Below are 14,699 nucleotides of genomic sequence, written 5' to 3'. Positions count from 1 at the left end.
AGATTACTTCCATATTTGACAACAATTCTAACTGGAGATTATAAAGCAAATAGTCAATTTTAAAACACTATGGAAAACAAGAAGGTTTCCTTTTTGTTGTTGTTTGTTTATACAAAATGATTGCCTAGAGTTAACAGGCTGAGTCCTGAAGGCCTCATTTCATAACACTACTGAGGATCTATCACCAGGGAGAATCCAGCAGAGGTTGTTTAATGCACTTCATTGAGATTATCTGAGCTTTTCGGTTTAAATTACTTTGGGAAAAGTCTAGGTGCAAACGACTTCTTTGAAAGGTAAACATACTTAACCTCTTTCAAAAAAAAAAAAAGGTTCAATTTAAGTTCTTTAAAATTCTTCAGTTAGTAGCAGCAACCCTCATTAATTAAATTTGAGTATGAACTGGATAATGTGTAAAGATTAAATCTCTATACCTCAGTACAAGTGTTAATATAATTATATAACTGTTTTCATTATTTTACAATCATTTGAAAATGCAATTAAGTATTTTATTAGAAAGGCAAGGCCTGACAATGTTAGTAATTTGAAAAGTGAAAAGATATTATACACTATGTTGGTTATAAAATGTAGTTAATGAAGTTTTAAAAATGAGATTCCTTATTCTGTTCCATCTGAGAAGCAGGTCATATTAAAATGGATCAAGAGTAGCATATACTTTATGTATTAGCTGTGGATAAATAGTCAAAAGTTGCTTTAACATTTTTCCCCATCTTCCTCAGCTCCTTGACCTGTTTATGGTTTGGGATTGGTCTACTTATCTAGCTGATTATGGTCAGCCAGCTTCTAAGTACCTTCGGGTGAATCCAAACACAGCCCTTACCCTTTTGGAGAAGTGAGTATATTCTGCAAACATTTTTGCATACCATTTTAGCATTTTGTGATTCAGTGATAATTGAAGAACTAGAAATTTTTATCAGAAGAGAAATGTCTGTATGGAACTTAAAAGTTCAGTTCATTTTAATGATCAAAACATAAGCCTCTTTCTTTCTCGCCTTCAGTGTTGTGTAGTTTTATATGAGATTTGTTTATGTTGATACGAACAAAACATTTTTCCTATTGTATCCTCAATATCTGACCTAATTGGCTTTAGAAATATGTTTACTGCAGATAAGTGAGAATTGGAACTTTTTTTTTTTTAAATACTGTAACACAGGAAAGAAAGTATTTTGTAAAACGTAGTTAGGGATTGGAATGTTTGCCACCAGTGCTGTCTAGATCCTACCATGATGGGCTTGGATTCTTTACAGGTAGAGAGGTATGCGTTTCGAAAAAATAATATTATAAAAACTGAAGTAACAGAACACTTACTGGTGCATCTTGTCCAGTTAAAAGTAAAACAAGCGTAGGTGTTACTTTTCCTTCTCATTATGTGGCAGGTTTTCTTTTCACTCTACCATATTTCATTTTAAGCATCACTATTAAAATTTTCAATTTTTGAATTAAAAGTGTATATTATTTTCCCACATTTCAAAATATCTGTGGTGTATTTGATTTAAGAGGACATAAGGAACTGTTTTAAATAAATGTAAGCTTGTTTTACAATGCCATGAAACACCACTGAGGCAAACAAATTACTGCTTTAAATTTTCTAATGTTATTTTTCCTTTCACCTTGTCTTGCTGTGAGTGTGACTTGCAGAGTCCATAGAGGGTATGTATTTTAGCATACTTTATGGAATGATATTAGAAAATAGTATCACGTAAGAAAACTTGCTTTAGATTTACATACTAATGCAAAAAACACCACTTCATATAAAATGCAAAATAAAGCTGCTAATATTTTGTGTGGTTGCTTTCTCTGTAATTCTATTAGCAGTACCTATTTTCTTTGAAGTATATTTTTCAAGCATAGGATTAGTGTGAGATAATCCAGAGCATGCCAAGATATTTCACTTGTGACAGTATAGCTTTTAATTTCCTTTTACTAAGCTTCTTCATTCACGTATATTCCCAGGATAAAGGATACTAGCAAAAAGAACAATATATTTGCTCAATTCAGGAAGAATGATCGAGACAAACAGAAGTTGATAGAGACAGTCGTGAAACAGCTGAGAAGTTTGGTGAATGGTATGTCCCAGCACACATAAACTTCACATTGCTTGCACTCAGTGACACCAAATCCATGGTGTCTCAACGTTGATCTCTGACAGGCACTGGTCATGATACAGAAAGTTGTTTGCAGAATTCAAAAATACAGTAGAGAAAAGACACTGATGAGAGAGCTTAAACAAGAAAGAATTATAAATATCATTTGTATGGATTTTTAAATAACTGAATAATATTTTATATATGGAAAACCTGACATTAATTTTTTTTTCACTTCTAGGGAAAAAAGGCAAAACTAATATATAAATCAGGTCAAAAATTGTCTATGAAACTGATTGTGTAAATACATTAGAAGAACTTATGCCTCTATATATTGGTGTTTTTTCTACTTAGACTTGAATGATTTTTCTGTTTTGTTTTTGTTTGTTTGTTTGTTTTCCAGTATCTGGTTTTGGAATGCAATTATGTCTGATCTTTCACTGTCATTTTCTGACTTTTAGCTTTAATTTTCACCTCAATATTATTTAAATAGACTAAAATTTCTAATTCTGCTGATTTCGAGGGAGGAAATATAAATCTTTAAAGGTCCCTGAAATCAAACTTAATTTAACCCAGTAAGAATTTGAATTATTTGTTCTACTTGGGTGGTTTAATTTAATCTGAATATGAAGAAAAGGAATTTGATTTTCTAAAGATGCAAGGTGTTTCTGTTCAGCAGGGTTAATATTTCTAACTATAGTGTTTGTAGCTGGCCCCATTTATTTGGTTTGGTTTGGTTTGGTTTGGTTCAAGTTAGAAGGACAGAAACTAAGTGGGGCTAACCACTTCAGGTGCCGCTTGTGATAGGAGAGATGTGTTCCTACACACAGAAGTTACCACAGGGGTCAGGTTACTTTCTTCAAAGAGCAGACATCAGTACCGTGTCCTCACTGTGGAAACAAGCCAAACCAAATGAACTCTGGAAAACCTAAAATGAATGTACATTTTACTGTGTAAAGTACTGTGGTCCAGATGGTAATAACAATCTGATCCTTACTTTCTCTTCATTGTATTTATGCTGAATAATCCTTTTGCATTTTCAGGATTTATGCCTGTAAGAAACTTTTATTTGACTCTGTAAAATAAATGTAAAGAATTATATGTACATTTCTTGATTTTGTGATTAAATATTAAAAAGGTTGAGCAAGTTGTTGGAAATTCAGTGATACTGCATCTATTTAGAGCTTCCTGACTTAAAACAACTGCTTTCTTCAGAAGGGCTGTTATTCCCTAGTTATTGGAATGGGAGTGTCACCAAAACAAAGAAAATAAGCATTTATTCCCTTGACCATCTCTTATCCTAAAGTATTTAACGTTTTAAAAAATATTACATGGAAAATATGGTAATTCCAGGCACAATACAATCGGAAGTTACCAGAGAAACCGTGAGCTGCTAGTTCTCTTTGAGGACTGGAATGTAGTGACCCTCCAGTGCCTTACCCAGCTCTCCAGGTCACCGGGGACGTCTCCCCGGCTTGGGATGAGGCGTCCCCAGATTCGGAGAGACGCCTCCTTTGTACTGCTTGGAGCAGACCACTGTGGGTCCTCAGCGGTGATGGTCTTGAGGAGTTCGCTTTACTGTTCTCAGGAGAACAGGCACCCTGCACACACACACCCCACCCCGCACCCCTCGGGTTGCGCTGTAGGGACTGGGACGCCCGAGTCCTGCGGCATTTCGGGTCCCACAAAAAGCCCCAAGAAGCAACCATGTAGACTGATCGGGTGGGAAGGATACGAAGCGGGAGGGGACAGTGAATTTGGTCCTCGAGCCCCGAAAGGCGCCGGGGGATATCTGCTCCTCGTGGGATTAGGGGGTCTCCGTGAAGCTTTGAGAAGCAGTGACACTACCATCTTTTGAAGGATTCTGGAAGTGGTAGACCTCGGAGGGGTGGGGATGTCGAGATTCTCGACCCCGGCCATCAGGGCTTGCGATGCCAAGGTAGGCATCGAAGATCGCAGTTTCCCTGAAACAGAAGCAGAGCAAAGGGGAGAACCCCCAGCCCTTTAGGCTTGGAGTGCCGGGAAGGGAAGGAGCACCTGGAAGTTGGAGTGTGGGGATCCCAGAGAGAGCCCGCATTAGCTCCGTGCGCTTGGTCAGTCCACCCGCCGAGCTCCTGCTGGGAGCCGGGAGGTTCTTGGCGCGAAACTGCAGGCCCCGCCCGAGGATCTGCGCGGGGCACGGCCCCCGGCTTAGCCGTAGCGCCGCAGCGGCTGCCACTCCCCACTCCAACCCCTCGGAGAGCGCGCCGCTGCCCACCGCCTCCAATCATTACTCTGCGTGGAGCGCTTTAAATATGCAGAGGCGGGTCACGTCGTGTGAATCGGTATCAATCCGTAGGGAGGGAGCCAATATCTATATAAATGTGGCCTGGGTGGGCCGAGAAGGGTTAAAAGGCTGGAGAAGAGAGAGGTGGGCGGGGGTCTACAGTCCGGGCGAGCGCAGCCCTGGTTGGCAGCACCGGTGAGTTGCTCCTCTCTTTGCCCTCCTTCGCTGCTTCTATCGAAGGAGTGCTGACCAGGGGAGGTGGGAGGTGCTCGGCTCGAGCGGTCCCGAGGCAGCCGGCGCCCGCGCGAGGGGCTTGCGTTTTGGCCCGGGAGCCGTCGGACTCCGGGAAAAGTCTTGAGCGCGCGGGTCTCGATGAAGGCATGTTCCCTAAGGGCGCGTGGTCACTGCTGCCCTCCGCTGCCCGTCTGCTTTTAGAGCGAAGTCCTTGTCCGAGGTTGTAAATCTCGGTTTTGGTCCTCAAGCCTCAGGCCCTTTCCGGACAGAACAGGTGAACACTGCGCGCTGCCGGCGCCGCAGCTCCTGCGCCTCCTGCGCTCGGAGCGGCCTGGCCCCAGCAGGCTCGCCATGTTCCCCTGGGGGCTGAGCTGCCTGTCGGTGCTGGGGGCGGCGGGCACCGCTCTCCTGTGCGCGGGCCTGCTGCTCAGCCTGGCCCAGCACCTCTGGACCCTCCGCTGGACGCTGAGCCGGGACCGAGCCTCTGCCCTGCCCCTGCCCAAAGGTTCCATGGGCTGGCCCTTCTTCGGGGAAACGCTGCATTGGTTAGTTCAGGTGAGCAGTCCGTCGTTTCCGCACCCCAATATGGCCCCTTCTTCCCTATCCCCCACTGGTTCTCAATGTTCCCAGGGTTCGTAGCCAGCCTCTTCCTGTCGCCCAGGGCCCCAGGGAGCATACACGGCCCTGACCTTTGCCCAGCTGCTCCCTCGAAGGGACCGTATGTCACTGGCGTTCTCTCCAACGCAACTTAAGTCCCGACAAAACGCGGGGGTGAACAGAGGGGTTCCAGGACCCTATGTCCTGCCACCATAGAATCAGGAGTCAGGGGCGAGTCTCAGCAGTGAGCTCTTTGGTGCTCGTGTCCCCATTCTGAGCCTCAGTTTCCTCTTCTCACCAATGGGAACAGGAGCATGTACATTCCCGTAGGGTAGTCGCGAGACCCATTTGAGACTGTTTTGTAAAGAGTAAGGCGCCAGCCTAGAGCAGGAGGTTTTTATCAAGCGGCAGTTGGGAGGCCTGGGCTAGATCCCCAGCCGAGGCCCAGCGGCCCCATCCCTCTTCGCTCCTGGCTCGCAGGGCTCGCGCTTCCACAGCTCCCGCCGGGAGCGCTACGGGACAGTGTTCAAGACGCACCTGCTGGGCAGGCCGGTGATCCGCGTGAGCGGCGCCGAGAACGTGCGCACAATCTTGCTGGGCGAGCACCGCCTTGTGCGCAGCCAGTGGCCGCAGAGCGCGCACATCCTACTGGGCTCGCACACACTGCTCGGCGCAGTTGGCGAGCCGCACCGGCAGCGGCGCAAGGTGAGCCTAAAACAGAAGGTGCCGTCGGGACGTCAGACCAGCGGTTCCAGAGAACCTGCTGTGGGCCAGGCCGGGGCGAGGTGTTAGGGGTACACTGTGAACCTGGCCAGGGCCCCTGACTAACAAGTGGGTGCCGTTGGGCCAGTCCCTTACCTTCTCTGGCTTTGGTTTATAAGGCCAGGACTGGGACTTAAAGGTCCTTTCATCTTCGATCTTCTGCGATTCTGATACCAGAAGCGCTGGAAATTCAAACTTAGAGAGGGTTAGCGACGACTTCCTGGAGGAGGTGGCCCCTGTGTAGCCTGGATGGATGGGAGGGGCTGTGTACATCAGAGGAGAACTAGAGGGAATGGCGAGAGCAAAACCCAACACATTTGGGTCCGGGTCTCTTAGAAGAGGAGAAGGGGGTCGAAATTGGCCTTTTGGCTCCTAGGGAGTCGCGGAGCAGAGGGAGCCGGACGGCTGCCAGGGCTGACCCCGCGCGCTCCCCACAGATCCTGGCGCGAGTGTTTAACCGCGCGGCTCTGGAGCGCTACGTGCCTCGCCTGCAGGGGGCGCTGCGGCGTGAGGTGCGCTCCTGGTGCGCGACCCGCGGGCCGGTCGCTGTCTATGAGGCCGCCAAAGCGCTCACCTTTCGCATGGCTGCGCGCATCCTACTTGGGCTGCGGCTAGACGAGGCGCAGTGCTCGGAGCTGTCCCGGACCTTCGAGCAGTTCGTGGAGAACCTCTTCTCGCTGCCCCTAGATGTGCCCTTCAGTGGCCTGCGCAAGGTACTGCCGCCCCTCCCCAAACCTTCCCTTTGGAGCTCCCTCGGTGCGCCACAGGCGTCACCTCTGCTGGGAAATGGAGGCTCTGCACAGTGTGGGGAGGCGGCGTGGTGTGGCGGTGGGCGTCGGGGTTGGCCTCTGTCCTGACTCGCTGTGTGACCCGCGGCGGGCCACCCACCCTCTCTGGGTCACGCCTGAGGGACGACCTCCAGCCCCAGCAGCCGCCGGCTTCCCGACTTTGGGTCTCGGTGGCGGGCGCCCAGCCAGTCGCCCCAGCCCCTCCCCAGAGCGGCGCCTCCTGGCCTGGCCTCCAGCGCCTCTTTGGAAGCCCCGTGGCTGCGGAATGGATGGGAGCACTAGGGCCGCAGACATGCCCCCGACCCAGCCCGGCGCCAGCTGGAGAGGGGTGGGTACCCGCTCCCCGGCCCGCGGCCCCAGGCCCGCTAGTTTCCGGATCAGAGAACCATGGCCTCTTCAAACTTCAGAGCGATGGGCTGGGCCCAGAGGGCAACCGAACTGGGGCTTCTTATTGTGCTGATGCCCTGGTTTTCAGTCACCTGAATAAAAATAATAGTTATGTATAAACGTACATGCTATATGGGCTGATTGCCTTGGGTACATTTTCTGATTTAATCCTCTCAGTCTGCAAAGTATTATTATTCTCATTTTACTGATGATGAAACTGAAGCTCAGAGACGTTAAAAGACTTACCCAAGATCCCACAGCTAGTAGGGAGGGGGGCAGGATTTGAACCCCATCTCCCCTGACTAAAAAGCCCAAGTGCTCAAAATGCTTCCCCAGGCAGACGCTTTCGCTGTGCTTGCTGCCTGAACTCTGGAGGGCCACCCCAGCCCTCTTGCCTACCCCTTTACAAAGGCTAATGTTTAGACTTACAATAGTGTCCTTTAAGCCAGAGCTTTCCTGAGCACATCAAGGTGTCCCTTCCTCTCTGCACTGGTGCCCACTGCCCATGCCTGAGCCTTGTGCAGGGAAAGGACAATGGACTGACTCCCTGGCAGGGTTCTGTGCCAGACATGGACACTTGACAGCTGTGTGACTCTGGATAATGGCTTGACCTCTCTGAGCCTCAGCATCCTCCCGTCAGGAGGACAGTAACTGTTTGCCTTGCCCCAAAGGGGGCTTGTGATCAAGAGAGAATGGTGTGTGGGGGTAATGGACAAATTCCTAAGCATTTATTGAGCCCCTTCTGTGTGCCAGGCATGGAGCTAAGCTGGGAAACTTTTAACACCAGGCTCTCAGCAGAGCCAGACCAGCACTGGGAAGATTTTGGGGGTAGGTGTCCAGGGCTGGTCCTCTCAGCCTTCCTGCCCCACCTCCCTTCTCTCCCCGCACATCAGGGCATCCGGGCACGGGACCAGCTGCATCGGCACCTGGAGGAGGCCATTGCAGAGAAGCTTCATGAAGACAAGGCTGCTGCGGAGCCAGGCGATGCCCTCGACGGGATCATACACAGCACTAGGGAGCTGGGCCATGAGCTCTCAGTGCAGGAGCTGAAGGTAGGTGGCGGGAGATTTCTCCTCCTCTCTTTTGCATTTCTAGCAGGTCTCTACACACATGCTGCATCCCTGGAGCAATGGAGCTACATGCCGTTTGGGCCCACTTTGAGCCACAGGCACTCCTCAGGGTGAGGGGAAAGAGGAGACCTGGGTTCCACTTGTCGCTCAGCTGCACCCACTATCTCTGTGGCCTTCGGCCAGTCACCATCCGTCTCAGAGGAGAGTCGATGGCATGAATCCTAGGCCCTCCCTTACCGGCTCTGGCAGCAAACAGCTCTCCCCCTCCCCCACTTCTCTGTCACTCCATGCCTTTGCCTCTGCTGTCCCCCTGCCTATGAAGCTCTCTTCACCCCTTTTCTCTACAAACCCTAAGGGTTCAGGGTTAAATTCCACAGTCTCCTTGAAGCTCCCCTCTTCCTCCCCAAATCTACACTTCCATGAGCCACCTTGGCACCTGGCACCTCTTTACCTGTCTGTTTTGCCGCTGCAGAATCTACTGGAGAATTAGAACCCCTCCCCATGTATGCATAGTGCACATACAATGGAGGTAAGGAGGGAAGCTTTGGAGTGGTCCCTGGACCCACCTGCTCGAGAACCCAAAAAGGAGTGGAGAGGTTGGGGGGCAGGGAAGTTAGAAATGGGAACACCTCAAGCCTTCCATAAGCAACTCCCATCCTTTCTCTGGGCCTCAATTTCCCACTTTCCGCTAGCCAGCCACTGAAGGGTGGGGCTCACTCAGCCTGAGTTTCTTCTCCGAGAACGGGACTAATAATCTCTTTCCTGACTCTTGGGTGGTTGTGAAGTCTGGAAGAGTCAAAGGGGTTAGAAGTAGATGAGCGGGGGGCTCCTGAGTCATGGGGGAGCTGGTGGACAGGAGCAGCTCTGGGCTGGGAAGGGGAGTGGTATGCAAAGAAGTGGATGGTCCCTCTGCCTTGGCAGGGCTGGGGAGCTGGTGACAACACCCTCCAGGTTCTCAGGAAGGGACCCACTGGCCAGAAATCTTCAGTTCTGGCTGGCCAGGGAGGACCTTGGAGCCCCGAGGTCTCTGTCCCAGCTCCCCATCTTGTCCAGGGCAGGCAGTTAGCCTTGGATCAGGTCATTCATTCCACACATATTACTATCTACCTATTCAGTGCCAGGCTCCATGCTGGGACTGGGGATACAGCAGTGAGCAAACTATAGCCCTTGCCCTCGAGGTGCAAGAGGGGAGGGGTACACATTCATCCTATAATAACATCAATCCGTGTGTAAACACAAACTGGGTGCTGCAAGGAAGGAAGACAGCACACGGGGAGTTGGGAGGGCAGAGGCAGGCAGTGAGGGCTGGGGCCTGGACGCTGAAGCCACCAGGCGCCTCCGTCCTTCCGGCAGTGCACACCAGGAAGAGGTTTAGTCACTGGGACCACCACTAAGCAGGAGGAGGAGCACGATGCTTGCTTTGGTGGGAGGCTGGCGCTGCCGCTGCAGGTGCCTTGGTCAGTCCCACTGCGGTTACTGTCAGGACGCCCAGCTGGGGTTGTCGGCAGCACTGCAGGCAGCGCTGCATGGTTAAGAGCGCTGGAGTCCCAGCTCGGCTACTGGGACTGGTGACGGCAGGGACCTCGAGCACCTCTCAGAGCCTCAGTAAAACGAGCACTGTGCCGCACAGGATCGCGGTGAGTATCGAATAAGTTAATACACATAAAGCGCTAAGAACAGTACACAAAAACAGTTCCTGGCATTATCTTTGGGAACCTCCCACGGCAAGTGGATAGATCCTCCTCTTGCTCGTTGCTATCTGTGACTTCCCCAAGTGTCGGACTTGGGATTCAGTCGACTCCAGGACCTCCACAGGAAGCCGCACCACGGGAGCACCGGGCGCTCTGGCCTGTGCACAACGGCAATTGTGGGGCCCCTGCGCCTCCGTTAGGGGGCCACGAGGCCGAGGCCCAGCTAATGGAGACTCAGCGCTCCCGGGCTGTCTTGCAGGAGTCAGCTGTGGAGCTCCTCTTCGCCGCCTTCTTCACCACGGCCAGTGCCAGCACGTCCCTCGTCCTGCTACTCCTGCAGCACCCGGGGGCCATCGCCAAGATCCAGCAGGAGCTGGCGGCGCAGGGGCTGGGGCGCGCGTGCGGCTGCGTGCCGGCGGCCTCAGGGGGCGGTGCTGGGCCCCCGGCCAACTGCGGCTGCGAGCCCGACCTCAGCCTGGCGGCGCTCGGCCGCCTGCGCTACGTCGGCTGCGTGGTCAAGGAGGTGCTGCGCCTCCTGCCGCCCGTGTCCGGGGGCTACCGGACAGCCCTGCGCACCTTCGAGCTCGACGTAAGTGCGCCGCGCCGCCCGCCCCGCCCCGCCCCTGCTGCCGGCCGCGGGGAGGTGGGGTAGGGGTTAGGACCGAGCTGTCTACTCTTCCCCTCTCCGGACCTCCGCTTTCCCTCCTGGAAAATGGACTGAATCCTCTTCCATTTCCCGGGAACCACGGTTGAGGGAGCAAAGCAAGGTTAGGGACCCCGTACACTTCAGCTTTTGGCAGTGGTCCGGGTGAGTCAATTAGAGCCGAGTTTTAGAATAAAAACATCCTTTTCTCCGCCCAGCACCCCCCTTTCAGCCAGTGAGGCTGGGTGGGGCACAAAGAGAGACCCCCCACTATGTCCCGTACCCCATCTCTCTGGCTCCCTCACAAGAAAAAGGAATTAATCATTGTTACTAGTCCAGGCCTCTGGCTGAGGCCGGATTCCAGGGAAGCGGGGTAATTAAAGTATGGGGTATGATCAGGGTGGCATGAGCTGGGCAAGAAAGTTAAGGTCTAGGACTGGCTCCATCTCTCTATGACCCTGGGCAATTCCCTTCTCACTCTGGGCCTCAGTTTACTCTCTGGAAGGAAGCTGCCTTGGTCCCTTCCAGCTTTGACTCCACGTGGGGCCGGGCTGTGCTTCGCAGTGGCAGCATCGGGGGAGGGGAGCCCTAGCGCCGCTAAACTGAAGGTGTTTGCCTGAATGGCTGTCCCTGTATCCCCCCTACCACCAGCCCAGTCTCTGGGCGGAGTGGGCAACTCCTTCCCTGACCCTTACTTTAGACTAAACAGCAAGTGTCCCTAGTACATTGCATACCAGGATTTGAGGACCCCTAAGGGAATGGGATTGTGCCCCTGAGGTGCTGTCATGGAAAGAAAGGGGGCCAGAGCCAGCACCTTCATCACAAACTGGTATGAAGAAGAGAGTGCTCTCTAGCTGAATGACACCAAAACATTTTGGGAGCTGGCATTTGAACTGGAACAGTGACGGGTTAGGATGGGGACAGCACATCACTGAGAGGGGATGGCCCAGACAAAGGTAGGTGGATTAGTGAGGGGTTTAGAAGCGTCTTGGATGCTGAATCTTGGAATTCAGACGTCATGCAGGCGTTGGGATGCAAGACCTTAGAGAAACCGCAGGAGAAGGGCACTGGACCACCAGGGGGAATAGAGGCAGGGGTCTTAGCCATCCTCCAGTTCCAGATGGGAAAACAGGCCTAGAGAGGAGAGGGAGAGCGCCTTGGTGATTCCAAGATCTGTTTGCCTGTGAGAACCTCCTGAAGCTGTTCAGGCAAGGGAAACAGGATGGTCGGGGCCGGAAGACATCACAAAAGTGGAATAGCTGAAATAGTTGGAGGTGAGCAAAGGGAACGTGAAAGCTGCCTTCCAACAATTTAATTCTCGTGTGCACCTTCTTAGAGTGTGGCTGCCTGATCTGAACATTACTATACAGCTGATGGGTGGCGAGGACAGAGAGGCAGTTTTCAGTTCAGTCCCAAGAGGAGCTGTAAAACTGAGGTGACCGTAGAGGAGCTGTCGTTTGCATTGTTCCGACCCAGGCAACTGGTGGGTGCAGGACTAGAGTTTAGGTGTCCCGATCTAACGTGAGAACAAAAAAGACAAAAACAAAACAGTGAAACAAATCATAGAGCACATTTACTGACCACTAATATATATGGCCAGACCCGTTATTTGAATCCTCACTACAAGATGGGCATTTTTGTTCTCACTTTATCAGTTAAGAAACTGAGGCTCAGAGATTGAGCATGTAGCCCATCGTCACACAGCTCGCCAGGGAAGGAGCTGATATGGGTATGCAGAGCGGTAGCTTCCGGGTTAGACGCGCCTCCCTGCTTGTTTTCGGAAGCCTGTTTGATATACCCCGGGTGGAGGATCGGTTCGGGCTGGGTTTCCGGGTACCTCGTGGTCAGGCGGGTCTCCTCACCTCCCCGCAGGGCTACCAAATCCCCAAGGGCTGGAACGTGATGTACAGCATCCGGGACACGCACGAGACGGCCGCGGTGTACCGCAGCCCGCCTGAGGGCTTCGACCCAGAGCGCTTCGGCAATGAGGGCGAGGATGCGCGGGGCGCCGCCGGCCGCTTCCATTATATCCCGTTCGGCGGCGGTGCGCGCAGCTGTCTCGGCCAGGAGCTGGCGCAGACCGTGCTCCAGCTGCTCGCGGTGGAGCTGGTGCGCACGGCGCGCTGGGAGCTGGCCACGCCTGCCTTCCCCGCCATGCAGACCGTGCCCATCGTGCACCCGGTGGATGGTCTGCGGCTCTTTTTCCACCCGCTTGCGCCTTCGGCTGCGCAGGATGGGCGACGCCTCTGACCCGCTGCGCCGCGGAACCTGACTTGGCCAGTGGCAGCGGAGCACTTGCGGAGCCGCCCATCTGCCGTTCCCCAGTACCGGGTCGGGCGCGCTCTCTAGTTCACCAAACGGTTACCGAATGCGGCTCTGTGCCGGACTCTGCGGGAGGAGACGCGTGAGCCACCGCCACAGCACTGGAGAAGTGCCCTGGCCAGTGGGAAGGTGCCTCCTGCACTCCGCACGCACCCTGAGGAAGGAAAGGTGGTGGGCCAAGTCTCTTAAGCCCTTCCCAGGATTTCGAAGCAGGGATGGAGGGAAGCCAAGCCCGGGAGGAGGCATGGATCGCAGGGCCGTGGGGAGGCTTGCTAGGGGAGGATTGGGCCGTAGAACGATGCGGGACCTGCAACGGTCGCGAGGAAGAGGGGACGCCGGGAGTGCATCTCTGGCCTGGCTTTGGGCCATAGGAAGACACCGAGAAGGCGCCCAACGGAAGGCCTTCAGGCAGCTGGCCTCCGCTAGGTGCGCCCTCGCCACTCTGCAGGTCTCGGCAGAAACCCAGAACGGTGGGCGCTTCCAGGGCTCCAAACAGGCTCAATACTGCCGGATTCTGCTGGCGATTTCTTAAAAGAAAAATTCCTAGTTCAAGAACGCTTTTAGTCTTTCCATTTATACAAGGGAGAATAGGCAAACGAGAGGACTCTTTAAGGCTGGATTATTTTCATGGGAGATTGAGACATAGAGACATTCGAGGTATTTGTACCCAAAACAGAAAGGCCAAGAAATAGTTTCCTGGCAGTAGTTGGGTGAGGAGGCTACAGCTTAGCTGGGCAGCTGCTCTCTGGTGGGAAAGTGTGGGATGAGGGGTGAGGGGGACTCAGGAAAGACCCCCTCGCCTTCCCCCGGAAGGACCTACCCTGCATATATCCAGAGAGAGACTAGGAACTGGGGCAGCCTGGGGTCCAGGCTGCTGGAACTTCTCTCTTGAGCATAGCTCCAGGGAGCTGGGCTGTGAATTATCTGCAAGATAGTTGGCTGCAGGGACGTTCTGATTTACTGCTTCAACCACCTTTATTACAGGGGAGAGACTGAGGCGAGAGACTGGACTACTCAGCCAGTGCTCTCTTCCACCCCATCACTTACTCCCTGCTCCAGCTCCCAGGCCTGTGGCTGCTGCGAAGCTCTTGGCCTTTTATCCTTTCAACGCGATCTCTAGGTTGGCCTAAGGACTCTGGACCTTTCCAACACAGAAGTTCCCAACAGTGTTTAAATCTAAACCAAGAGCCTCCAGCGTCATTATTCCTAACAGCTCACTGTAACCTGTCACCCACCTTCGGACAGGCTGGGGGCAGTTGGACATGATGGGTGAGTCAGGGAAGTTGCCGCCAAGGCCTGAGCTGACCCCTTAGTGAACCAGAAGAAAGCTGGTGCCCTCCTGACCTTACGCTTAAGGTGGATCCTGGGGCCAGAAGGAAAGGGGGAAGCAGCAGACACAGGCAGGGTCGGTAGCTCAAGAGTGCAGCGGGCCCTTCGGAGCTCGGCTGACACCGCCATAACCCCCTCCAGGGCAATTCATCACCCACTGCTGACCACAGGCCCTGGCGCCAGGCCATGGGATCTGCAGGCAGGTGACAGAGCCACAGAGCCGGCAAGAAGTGGCAGATCTGGGGGCCTGCCCTCAGGGCGCTCCTGAGGCTGCAGAGACAACATCTTGGCCTAAGAAACTCCACTAGGCTGAGGTGGTGGGAGGACCAGGGCTTGGGGCTGATTCTGATTTGGGGAGAGAGATTGGGGGAGGGGGCTCTCAGAAGCCCAGACTTAGCTGGTTCCAAGAGACCTGGTTTACCTGCTGGTGGTCTGCACTAACTATAAGCCCCTGTAGGGGCAGCTCCAATTTTGCTCTAATTTCCCATTGATACTTCATTCTCAGTAA

General features: G+C 52.8%; 2 protein-coding genes across 9 annotated transcripts in view; both read left to right on the top strand.

Annotated features, from left to right (window-relative positions):
* Positions 1 to 3,245, top strand: part of EXOC6 (exocyst complex component 6) — a 219,496-nt gene extending 216,251 nt beyond the window's left edge. For 5 of the 8 annotated variants that reach the window (XM_082423666.1, XM_082423669.1, XM_082423670.1 and 2 more), the window contains 2 exons: positions 738 to 850; positions 1,972 to 3,245. In XM_082423666.1, the coding sequence (XP_082279792.1) occupies positions 738 to 850; positions 1,972 to 2,104 (246 nt within the window). In that variant the 3' untranslated portion in view covers positions 2,105 to 3,245. Of the gene's footprint in view, positions 1 to 737; positions 851 to 1,644; positions 1,669 to 1,971 lie in introns of all 8 variants that reach the window. The other 3 variants (XM_082423664.1, XM_082423665.1, XM_082423671.1) reach the window with 1 other exon arrangement.
* Positions 3,246 to 4,909: 1,664 nt separating this feature from the next.
* CYP26C1 (cytochrome P450 family 26 subfamily C member 1) lies at positions 4,910 to 13,191 on the top strand. The gene is made up of 6 exons (XM_082423778.1): positions 4,910 to 5,157; positions 5,680 to 5,904; positions 6,399 to 6,674; positions 8,030 to 8,188; positions 10,157 to 10,486; positions 12,413 to 13,191. The coding sequence occupies exons 1-6, from the start codon at positions 4,954 to 4,956 to the stop codon at positions 12,788 to 12,790; spliced, it is 1,572 nt and encodes a 523-aa protein (XP_082279904.1). The 5' UTR covers positions 4,910 to 4,953; the 3' UTR covers positions 12,791 to 13,191.
* Positions 13,192 to 14,699: the final 1,508 nt, after the last annotated feature.

This window comes from Balaenoptera physalus (genome assembly GCF_965194825.1).
Source record: "Balaenoptera physalus genome assembly, chromosome: 14".
Taxonomy (NCBI): domain Eukaryota; kingdom Metazoa; phylum Chordata; class Mammalia; order Artiodactyla; family Balaenopteridae; genus Balaenoptera; species Balaenoptera physalus.
This window is presented reverse-complemented; position numbering and strand designations above follow the sequence as displayed.